This window comes from Taudactylus pleione, unplaced genomic scaffold (assembly GCF_031769625.1).
Source record: "Taudactylus pleione unplaced genomic scaffold, aTauple2 ptg000770l, whole genome shotgun sequence".
Taxonomy (NCBI): Eukaryota; Metazoa; Chordata; class Amphibia; order Anura; family Myobatrachidae; genus Taudactylus; species Taudactylus pleione.
Genome location: NW_028285172.1, coordinates 1,330,001 through 1,342,500, shown reverse-complemented (window position 1 = coordinate 1,342,500; position 12,500 = coordinate 1,330,001). Strand labels below are relative to the sequence as shown.

At 47.1% G+C, this 12,500-nt stretch overlaps 1 protein-coding gene across 1 annotated transcript in view; it reads left to right on the top strand.

The window, feature by feature from the left end:
- DISP3 (dispatched RND transporter family member 3) overlaps positions 1-12,500 on the top strand; it is a 363,985-nt gene that overhangs the window by 280,021 nt on the left and 71,464 nt on the right. Inside the window, exon 11 of the mRNA XM_088457578.1 lies at positions 10,198-10,308. Within this exon, the coding sequence (XP_088313704.1) occupies positions 10,198-10,308 (111 nt within the window). The remainder of the gene's footprint in view (positions 1-10,197; positions 10,309-12,500) is intronic.

The following is a 12,500-nucleotide window of genomic DNA, read 5'->3' as shown; positions in this document are numbered from 1 at the left end:
CTTCCAGTACCAGAAGCCTGTCCTCAAAACCTCTCCTGGTTCCACTCCGGGTCAAAGTCCTCAGCCACCCGTGACACGAATCACACGGAGCTTCCACGTTGTGTAGCGCGCCCAGGTCACTAACACTATTAGCTGCCCCCAGCCACTAGAGGTCTGCGCAAGAGGCCAGCCACACAAACCACATTTAGTCCCTCAGGACCATGTCATTGGTCTCCCTTACCAGCAAAGGGGTAAACCAGGCTCCCCTTGGCCCTCTGCTCACCATGCTGTGATTTATGACCATACATGGGTGCCTGAGTTCAGCCTAGTCCTAATGGGAGGGAGATGCTGTGCATCTACTCTACATTTACTTTAGAGGGGTGCATAACTATTCACCCCCCTAAAGTCAGTACTTTGTTGAGCCACCTTTTGCGGCAATTACAGCTGCAAGTCGCTTTGGGTAAGTCTCTATGAACTTGCAACATCTTGCCCCTGGGATTTTACTCATTCCTCAAAGCAAAACTGCTCCAGCTCCTTCATGTTGGATGGTTTCCACTTGTGAACAGAAATCTTCAAGTCTGACCACAGATTCTCACTTGGATTGAGATCTGGGCTTTGACTAGGCCATTCCAACACATTTAAATGTTTCCCCTTAAACCACTCGAGTGTTGCTTTAGCAGTATGCTTCGGGTCATTGTCCTGCTGGAAGGTGAACCTCCGGCCCAGTCTCAAATCACAGGTAGACTGAACCAGGTTTTGCTCAAGAATATCCCTGTATTTGTCACCATACATCTTTCCCTCGACTCAAATCAGTTTCCCAGTCCCTGCTGCTGAATAACATCCCCCCAGCATGATGCTGCCACCACCATGTTTCACTGTGGGGATGGTGATCTTGGGGTGATGGGATGTGTTGGGTTTGCGCCAGACATAGTGTCTTCCTTGGTGGCTGAAGAGTAAAATTTTAGTCTCATCTACCAGAGCACCTTCCTCCATACATTTGGGGAGTCGCGCACATGCCTTTTGGCAAACTCAAATCATGGCCCTCATTCAGAGCCGTACGCTCTGAGCAGAGCGCACGCTCTGAATGAGGGCCGGCCTCCATGAAAATGGAGCGTCCTCCTGGATGCTCGTATAGCTGTGGGTCACCACCCACAGGCTATACGAGCGTGCATTTTGATGGCCGCGATGGTCTTGACCATCGCGACCATCGAAACTGCGAGCCGGAGCCTGCGGTTGAGGTTTTCAACCGCAAGCTCCGGAGTGATGTCAGTGGGCCGGCTTCTGACGGGAGGCGTTCCCGTGGGAACGCCCCAGTCAGGGAGGCACGCCCCCGGCATGCCTACCAAAGGGGGCGTGCTGTCAATCAACATCGACAGCACGCCCCCTTTGATCAGACACAACGAGCGAAGGACTTTCCTTCGCTCGTCGCGTCTGGTGCATGCGCACGACGGAGCTCCCTCCGTCGTGCGCATGCTCAGTCCAGAACATCGACCCACTTGCGAGCGGACAGCCGCTCGCGAGTGGGTCTGAATCAGGCCCCATGTCTTCTTATTTTTATCACTAAGTAATGGCTTTTTTCTGGCCACTCTTCCATAAAGCCCAGCTCTATGGAGTGTACGGCTTATTGTGGTCACATGCACAGATACAACAGTCTCTGCTGTGGAACTCTGCAGCTCCTTCAGGGTTACCTTTGGTCTCTGAGCTGCCTCTCTGATCAATGCTCTCCTTGCCCGGTCTGTAAGTTTTGGTGGGCGGTCCTCTCTTGGCAGGTTTGTTGTCATACCATGTTCTTTCCATTTGATGATGGATTGGATGGTGTTCTGGGGATCATCAAAGATTTGGATATTTTTTCATAACCCAACCCAGAATTGTACTTCTCAACAACTTTGTCCCTGACTTGTTTGGAGAGCTCCTTGGTCCTCATGGTGTGATGCCTCTTGCTTAGTGGTGTTGCAGCCTCTGGGGCCTTTCAGAAAAGGTGCGTCTATACTGACAGATCATGTGACACTTAGATGTCACACAGGTGGACTTCATTTCACTAATTATGTGACTACTGAAGGTAATTGGTTGCACCAGAACTTTTGAGGGGCTTCATAGCAAAGGGGGTGATTACATATGCACAGTCTAATTTGGTGAAGTAAAATGAGAAAAATATATATTAAAAAAATAATCTTTATAAATAAAATTCTGAAAATTGAATTTTGTAATGGATCTGACAAAATATGCCAGATGGAAAAACATAAATTACAGGTTGTAATGTAACAAAAAAGGTAAAAAGCAAAGGGGGTGAATACTTTTGCAAGGTACTGTAAGTCTACTATGATCCAAAGCCCATCCAAAGCTGCCTCAGGCAATCACTGCCCCTTACACCATAGTTATGTATTTTACATATTAAAACCTTTTAATCTACTTGTTAAACACTTGGCCATGTTCTGGATCAGCTCCCTCCAAGGGAGAGGGAAACAAATTTGGCACATTCTGCACCTACAATAGAAGTTTGGAATTCCAGGTTTTCTGGGCTGCACAGCTCAAAGTGGAAATATAAAATTCCGGGTTTTCATGGTCGCCCAGAGCCAGCAGAAAGTCAGCAGCACAGGAGGGGTTTAAAACTCTCACACACCTGTTGCTCATTGCTCGTGATGCTGGATAAGCTAGCCAGGCCATAGGCTGGGGGGGGGGGTTATTAGGGGTGCCAGGACCTGGAGGGTCCACAAACATTAGCACAAGGAGTGCTGAGACATTTACTTTTATGTTTGTCTGCTTTTTTTTAATGCTGTGTTCATGTTTGTGTCCAGGCCTAACCTCACGTATACTAAGGTGCAGTGTTTGCTGCTATTATACAGACACTGCTTTACCAAGTACCTGTCTGTCTGTAGTTCTCATTTCAATACTCAGTGTTACAGTATATAATAATGCTAATCACATGAAATATATATTAATACATTAGTTCAATGTGCTCACAGTGTATTGTGGGAATAGTAGGTATCTGCTGCACGCCCAGCGTTGTATTAGATCTCTGTAAATATATCATATATATAGCCTCAGATTTTAGCACATCCCCATGGAATGTGTGCCCGGCAATACACCATACGTAGGCTGAATAACCTTCTCCAATAACAGTATTGATGTCATCTTTTGTTACTAAGCGTCCGTCAATAATCTGCGCATTGATCGGACAAGCTGCTCCTCATTTCTTTGGAATAATTGGTCACTGTGGGGTTTACTCAGCGTTCTTGGTGTAGATGTATAGATGTGTCTTCACTCGTCTCTGCTGCAGCCTCGCCAAACAGTCCCTCTTAGCACGTCTGGTCCCGTGAGACTTTACTAGTGCCAGGCATTTTTTTTGCATCTAATTTTGGTGAAAATGTCTCTAGGAAGCACCAGGAGACTGCGCTGAGTAATGTGATGTGTGACACCTGTATATCTGTGTGCTCCTGAGTCTGTATATAGGAGACTGCGCTGAGTAATGTGATATGTGACACCTGTATATCTGTGTGCTCCTGAGTCTGTATATAGGAGACTGCACTGAGTAATGTGATATGTGACACCTGTATATCTGAGTAATGTGATATGTGACACCTGTATATCTGTGTGCTCCTGAGTCTGTATATGGAGACTGCGCTGAGTAATGTGATATGTGACACCTGTATATCTGTGTGCTCCTGAGTCTGTATATGGGAGACTGCGCTGAGTAATGTGATATGTGACACCTGTATATCTGTGTGCTCCTTAGTCTGTATATGGGAGACTGCGCTGAGTAATGTGATATGTGACACCTGTATATCTGTGTGCTCCTGAGTCTGTATATGGAGACTGTGCTGAGTAATGTGATATGTGACACCTGTATATCTGTGTGCTCCTGAGTCTGTATATAGGAGACTGCGCTGAGTAATGTGATATGTGACACCTGTATATCTGTGTGCTCCTGAGTCTGTATATAGGAGACTGCGCTGAGTAATGTGATATGTGACACCTGTATATCGGTGTGCTCCTGAGTCTGTATATAGGAGACTGCGCTGAGTAATGTGATATGAGACACCTGTATATCTGTGTGCTCCTGAGTCTGTATATGGGAGACTGCGCTGAGTAATGTGATATGTGACACCTGTATATCTGTGTGCTCCTTAGTCTGTATATGGGAGACTGCGCTGAGTAATGTGATATGAGACACCTGTATATATGTATGCTCCTGAGTCTGTATATAGGAGACTGCGCTGAGTAATGTGACACCTGTATATCTGTGTGCTCCTGAGTCTGTATATAGGAGACTGTGCTGAGTAATGTGATATGTGACACCTGTATATCTGTGTGCTCCTGAGTCTGTATATAGGAGACTGCGCTGAGTAATGTGATATGTGACACCTGTATATCTGTGTGCTCCTGAGTCTGTATATGGGAGACTGCGCTGAGTAATGTGATATGTGACACCTGTATATCTGTGTGCTCCTGAGTCTGTATATGGGAGACTGCGCTGTGTAATGTGATATGTGACACCTGTATATCTGTGTGCTCCTGAGTCTGTATATGGGAGACTGTGCTGAGTAATGTGATATGTGACACCTGTATATCTGTGTGCTCCTGAGTCTGTATATAGGAGACTGCGCTGAGTAATGTGATATGTGACACCTGTATATCTGTGTGCTCCTGAGTCTGTATATGGGAGACTGTGCTGAGTAATGTGATATGTGACACCTGTATATCTGTGTGCTCCTGAGTCTGTATATGGGAGACTGCGCTGAGTAATGTGATATGTGACACCTGTATATCTGTGTGCTCCTGAGTCTGTATATAGGAGACTGTGCTGAGTAATGTGATGTGTGACACCTGTATATCTGTGTGCTCCTGAGTCTGTATATAGGAGACTGCGCTGAGTAATGTGATATGTGACACCTGTATATCTGTGTGCTCCTGAGTCTGTATATAGGAGACTGCGCTGAGTAATGTGATATGTGACACCTGTATATCTGTGTGCTCCTGAGTCTGTATATAGGAGACTGCGCTGAGTAATGTGATATGTGACACCTGTATATCTGTGTGCTCCTTAGTCTGTATATGGGAGACTGCGCTGAGTAATGTGATATGTGACACCTGTATATCTGTGTGCTCCTGAGTCTGTATATGGAGACTGTGCTGAGTAATGTGATATGTGACACCTGTATATCTGTGTGCTCCTGAGTCTGTATATAGGAGACTGCACTGAGCAATGTGATATGTGACACCTGTATATCTGTGTGCTCCTTAGTCTGTATATAGGAGACTGTGATGAGTAATGTGATATGTGACACCTGTATATCTGTGTGCTCCTGAGTCTGTATATAGGAGACTGTGCTGAGTAATGTGATATGTGACACCTGTATTTCTGTGTGCTCCTGAGTCTGTATATAGGAGACTGCGCTGAGTAATGTGATATGTGACACCTGTATATCTGTGTGCTCCTGAGTCTGTATATAGGAGACTGCGCTGAGTAATGTGATAGGTGACACCTGTATATCTGTGTGCTCCTGAGTCTGTATATGGAGACTGTGCTGAGTAATGTGATATGTGACACCTGTATATCTGTGTGCTCCTGAGTCTGTATATGGGAGACTGCGCTGAGTAATGTGATATGTGACACCTATATATATGTGTGCTCCTGAGTCTGTATATGGAGACTGTGCTGAGTAATGTGATATGTGACACCTGTATATCTGTGTGCTCCTGAGTCTGTATATAGGAGACTGCACTGAGCAATGTGATATGTGACACCTGTATATCTGTGTGCTCCTTAGTCTGTATATAGGAGACTGTGATGAGTAATGTGATATGTGACACCTGTATATCTGTGTGCTCCTGAGTCTGTATATAGGAGACTGTGCTGAGTAATGTGATATGTGACACCTGTATTTCTGTGTGCTCCTGAGTCTGTATATAGGAGACTGCGCTGAGTAATGTGATATGTGACACCTGTATATCTGTGTGCTCCTGAGTCTGTATATAGGAGACTGCGCTGAGTAATGTGATAGGTGACACCTGTATATCTGTGTGCTCCTGAGTCTGTATATAGGAGACTGCGCTGAGTAATGTGATATGTGACACCTGTATATCTGTGTGCTCCTGAGTCTGTATATAGGAGACTGTGCTGAGTAATGTGATATGTGACACCTGTATATCTGTGTGCTCCTGAGTCTGTATATAGGAGACTGCGCTGAGTAATGTGATATGTGACACCTGTATATCTGTGTGCTCCTGAGTCTGTATATGGGAGACTGCGCTGAGTAATGTGATCATTAGTGGCTCCATCAGTATACCCTGCAGCTGATGCTGAGTACAGCACACGTGTTACAATGAGAGGGAGCAATCTGCATGCAGGGCAAACACTGGCTGCTTTTGCATATAGCCCACAAGTACTGGGTGACTTTATATTTCACACTGAGCGCTTAGAGTAACGCTAGGAGACCCCTCTTCACACCCGTCTCTGCCCCCCTGCAGTGCTATGTGCTTTTACCAAGCAGTAACTTTACTCATGGTCTGTCCTATGGGTATTGGGGTTCAATTTATATCTCACACACTGGCTCTAAGGGGCCAACATGTCTCCTGTTTATCAATCTTTTGTGTCTGAGGAGGTCACATGAAGAGACTTCCATATCTCCCATCCTCCTCCCGTACAGAGGCAGCGCACGGCCTGGTCGCAGTCTCGCCCAGTGTCTGTCTGCACATATCATTGATTAAATCCTCTCCTGGCATAATGCTGATTCCGCTCCCTCTACCCTCCCGGAATCTGAGACCCGATGAGCGGGATGGAAGTGACCACAACTCCCAGTGAGACTGGCTGACAGAAAATTGTTGTAGACAGGCGCCTGGGAGATGGCGAGACTGCAGCTTGTACGGTGCGGGTTACATTGTGATGACGGGTGCATTTAGTCGTAGCAAGCAGTATCTTTATGTAATGAGCAGGAGGAATTATCATGCATTACTTTTTCAAATATTATGGGACAGAGGGCCTGAATGAGAGGCGAGCGCTAATGTATGTGCGGCTACGGTTTATTTTGGATACACAGCTGCGATAACATGCACATGCTAGTCCCAGCCTGCCCCAGGTGTACTGTGAGTGCTGGACATTGCGTGCGCTGAGATGCCCACTCTGTCTGTGTACAGTACAAATCCGCTGGCGCACTCCAACACTCCACCATCGGTTGTTAGTTTACCTTGCGGTTCCCACCATTGACTACAATGGAGGGAGCCATTCATTGGCTGAGAGACTGGGGATGACCTCTCTCAGCCAATGAACGCTTAGAGGCGGAGTTTCCATGGTGAAATCCCGCCGCTAAGCTATCATTCGGGAAGTGCTGTTCTATTGAACGGTACTTAAGTACATGGATCTGGATATTCGTTTTTTTTTTTTTATGCCAAGTCCGGGGATGCCAACTTAGGAACGAAGAGGACAGAACCTTGCATAGGAGATGGTGAGTGTTTTTTTATTCTATGGATACTTTACCGGACAAGTGGACCGATGCTACAGGGATACGTAGGTGAGTTTGTGTACATGTGTGATTGCATGTATGTTTAATAAACTTACACTGTGTACGGTGTGTGTCGTATGTTTATTTAAACATTTCTTTACAGCTACCAGTGGGCCCTTAATGCCCTGCATGCTGGTACTTGTGGTTCTCCAAGTACCAGCATGCGAGGCAGGCTTGCTGATGCTGCGGCTGGGGGGCCCGGTGAAAGGGCTCCCCTGGCTGTGGCATCAGCCGCCCGCTAGAAAAAGTTTGGTGCTGGTTCTGGAAGATACAGGGGAACCCCACTCATTTTTTTCCCCTGTATTTCCAGGACCGGGCCAGAGCCCAGTGCTGGCTGTGCAGATTATGGTGACCCCCTACGTCGTTTGTCCCCCGTATTTTGGCAACCAGGGCTGGTTCTGACTAGCCCAGTGCTGGTTGTGCTTAAGTACGGGGGACCCCTACGTCGTTTGTCCCCTGTATTTAAGCACACCCAGCACTGGGTCACTAAAGCCCGGGGCTGGTTGCTCTTTTTTGGGGGGGGAAGGGAGCACAGACGAGTCTCACGAACCCGGCTGTGCTCTGTGTCAGTCACACAGATGCATGTAGCATGGATCTCCCAGGTCCGTGCTACATGCATCTGCACACGATCTATGCACCATAACGCTGATTGGCTGAGAGCCGTGGCGGACGGCTCTGTTTGCCATGAATGGACAAAGCGCTGATTGGCTAAGGGATTATTAAAAATGGCCGCTCGAGGCAAAACCCAGAGATCCAGAGGATCGCAAGGTTTTGCCTCGATTAGGGATCCGGGGCACGAGGCGAGATCCGAGGGGTGCCTCGGATCGTCCCGGATCCCCGAAGTTCGGGTGGGTCCGGTTCTCAGGTTCTCTAGTTGTAATGCGGTGGAACTCAACCCTTTATATGCTTCAGAGGATGGAGGAGCAGCAAAAGGCCATTCAAGCCTATACATCCACATTGGCACTTGACTCAAGCGCAGTGGAGAATGATGTTCATCTTGTGCAAGGTTCTCCAGCCCCTTTGAACTTGCCACACATGAATTCAGTTCAGATGCTGCCAGCTTTAGTCAGGTCATTACCCTCATTAGGCTTTTGCAGAAGCAGCTGGAGAAAGTGAAGGAGGAGCTAAGACGGAGCGATTCCGCTCGGCATGTGGGACTTGTGGATGAAGCCCTTCATTCGCTTTGCCAGGATTCCAGGGTGGTCAATCTGTTGAAATCAGACCACTACATTTTGGCCACCGTGCTTGAACCTAGGTTTAAAGCCTATGTGGTGTCTCTCTTTCCAGCCGACACAAGCCTGCAGAGGTGCAAAGACCTGCTGATGAAAACAACGGAAGCGGAACGTGACACGTCAACAGCTCCTTCATTATCTCCCGCAACTGGGGCTGCCAAGAAACAACTTAGGTATCTTAAGCAACCCGCTGGTGGTGATGGTGGGGCACGACCAAGTTTGGACATCTGGTCCGGACTGACGGACCTGCTAACAATTTCTGACATATCTACTGTCACTGCATATGATACTGTCACCATTGACAGAATGGTGGAGGATTACATCGGTGACAGCATCCAAGTAGGCATGTCAGATAGTCCGTACATGTACTGGCAGGAAAAAGAGGCAATTTGGAGGCCCCTGTACAAACTGGCTCTATTTTACCTGAGTTGCCCCCCCTCCAGTGTGTACTCCGAAAGAGTGTTTAGTGCAGTCGGGAACCTTGTCAGCAAAAGGCGTAGGAGGTTGCTACCACAAAATGTGGAGAAGATGATGTTCATAAAAATGAATGATCAATTCTTCCAGGGAGACCAGCCTCCCGAACGTACAGAGGGACCTGTGGTTGTGGATTCCAGCGGGGTTAATACTCTGTGAGGATGAGGATGTACACAACACTGAAGAGGGTGAGGAATCGGTGGATGAGGAGGATGAGGACGACATCTTGCCTCCGTAGAGCCAGTTTGTGCAGGGACAGATTAATTGCCAGCTTGTTTTGTGGGGGCCCAAACGAACCAATCATTTCAGCCACAGGTGTTTGGCAGACCCTGGCGCTGAAATGTTTGGTTTGTTAAAGTGTGCATGTCCTGTTTATACAACATAAGGGTGGGTGGAAGGGCCCAAGGACAATTCCATCTTGCACCTCTTTTTTTTCTTTGCATTATGTACAGTTTGGGGCCTAGTTTTTCAATGCCATCCTGTCTGCCACTGCAGTGTCACTCCTAGATGGGCCACGTGTTTGTGCCGCCCACTCGTGTCGCTTAGCATAGTCATCCAGCTACCTCGGTGCAACCTTTTGGACTATAAACACTATTGTGAGGTGTTCAGAATAGACTGGAAATGAGTGGAAATTAAGGTTATTGAGGTTAATAATAGCATAGGAGCAGAAAAACCCACAAATTCTGTGATTTTAGCTGTTTTTATGCTTTTTAAAAAAAAAAAATACAGATGAAAAAAACACAAAACCCAGAACCCAAAACACAGAAGGGTGGTTTTGGCAAAACCAATCCAGATCCAAAACCAAAACACGGAAAGTGGCCGGTGCGCACCCCTAATCTGTATAGTGTGCACTGTGTACCCACCATTACTGTATTCCCAAATCTGATCCAGGTCCTCAGTGCTGGGAGAATGGCTCAGACCAGCAGCCGTTATATAACTGTATAATATACAGCACTATGCAGGGAATGTTTAGTGTCCTTTATTACATTACATTCTGCTTATCTGTGTTACAGGATTATTCCAGGAGAAACCTCGCAGCCTTCAGAACAACATCCGTACCTCATCGGACAAGAAGAAGAGAGCCTGGAACAGCAGGACAGCGACGGGTGACCCTTCACATGAAGGTGAGGGGGATACAGATGTACCATTACATAGCTGTGCTCTCAGTGCTGTACACGGTCAGTAAGGGGAGGATACAGATGTACCATTACATAGCTGTGCTCTCAGTGCTGTACATGGTCAGTAAGGAGGATACAGATGTACCATTACATAGCTGTGCTCTCAGTGCTGTACATGGTCAGTAAGGGGGATACAGATGTACCATTACATAGCTGTGCTCTCAGTGCTGTACACGGTCAGTAAGGAGGATACAGATGTACCATTACATAGCTGTGCTCTCAGTGCTGTACATGGTCAGTAAGGAGGATACAGATGTACCATTACATAGCTGTGCTCTCAGTGCTGTGCACGGTCAGTAAGGAGGATACAGACGTACCATTACATAGCTGTGCTCTCAGTGCTGTACACGGTCAGTAAGGAGATTACAGACGTACCATTACATAGCTGTGCTCTCAGTGCTGTACACGGTCAGTAAGGGGGATACAGACGTACCATTACATAGCTGTGCTCTCAGTGCTGTACACGGTCAGTAAGGAGGATACAGATGTACCATTACATAGCTGTGCTCTCAGTGCTGTACATGGTCAGTAAGGAGGATACAGATGTACCATTACATAGCTGTGCTCTCAGTGCTGTACATGGTCAGTAAGGGGGATACAGATGTACCATTACATAGCTGTGCTCTCAGTGCTGTACACGGTCAGTAAGGAGGATACAGATGTACCATTACATAGCTGTGCTCTCAGTGCTGTACACGGTCAGTAAGGAGGATACAGATGTACCATTACATAGCTGTGCTCTCAGTGCTGTACACGGTCAGTAAGGAGGATACAGATGTACCATTACATAGCTGTGCTCTCAGTGCTGTACACGGTCAGTAAGGGGAGGATACAGATGTACCATTACATAGCTGTGCTCTCAGTGCTGTACACGGTCAGTAAGGAGGATACAGACGTACCATTACATAGCTGTGCTCTCAGTGCTGTACACGGTCAGTAAGGGGGATACAGATGTACCATTACATAGCTGTGCTCTCAGTGCTGTACACGGTCAGTAAGGGGGATACAGATGTACCATTACATAGCTGTGCTCTCAGTGCTGTACATGGTCAGTAAGGGGGATACAGATGTACCATTACATAGCTGTGCTCTCAGTGCTGTACACGGTCAGTAAGGAGGATACAGATGTACCATTACATAGCTGTGCTCTCAGTGCTGTACACGGTCAGTAAGGAGGATACAGACGTACCATTACATAGCTGTGCTCTCAGTGCTGTACACGGTCAGTAAGGAGGATACAGATGTACCATTACATAGCTGTGCTCTCAGTGCTGTACACGGTCAGTAAGGGGAGGATACAGATGTACCATTACATAGCTGTGCTCTCAGTGCTGTACACGGTCAGTAAGGAGGATACAGACGTACCATTACATAGCTGTGCTCTCAGTGCTGTACACGGTCAGTAAGGAGGATACAGATGTACCATTACATAGCTGTGCTCTCAGTGCTGTACACGGTCAGTAAGGGGGATACAGATGTACCATTACATAGCTGTGCTCTCAGTGCTGTACACGGTCAGTAAGGGGAGGATACAGATGTACCATTACATAGCTGTGCTCTCAGTGCTGTACATGGTCAGTAAGGAGGATACAGATGTACCATTACATAGCTGTGCTCTCAGTGCTGTACACGGTCAGTAAGGGGGATACAGATGTACCATTACATAGCTGTGCTCTCAGTGCTGTACACGGTCAGTAAGGGGGATACAGATGTACCATTACATAGATGTGCTCTCAGTGCTGTACACGGTCAGTAGGAGTATACAGATGTACCATTACATAGCTGTGCTCTCAGTGCTGTACATGGTCAGTAAGGAGGATACAGATGTACCATTACATAGCTGTGCTCTCAGTGCTGTACACGGTCAGTAAGGAGGATACAGATGTACCATTACATAGCTGTGCTCTCAGTGCTGTACACGGTCAGTAAGGGGGATACAGATGTACCATTACATAGCTGTGCTCTCAGTGCTGTACACGGTCAGTAAGGGGAGGATACAGATGTACCATTACATAGCTGTGCTCTCAGTGCTGTACACGGTCAGTAAGGAGGATACAGATTTACCATTACATAGCTGTGCTCTCAGTGCTGTACACGGTCAGTAAGGAGGATACAGATGTACCATTACATAGCTGTGC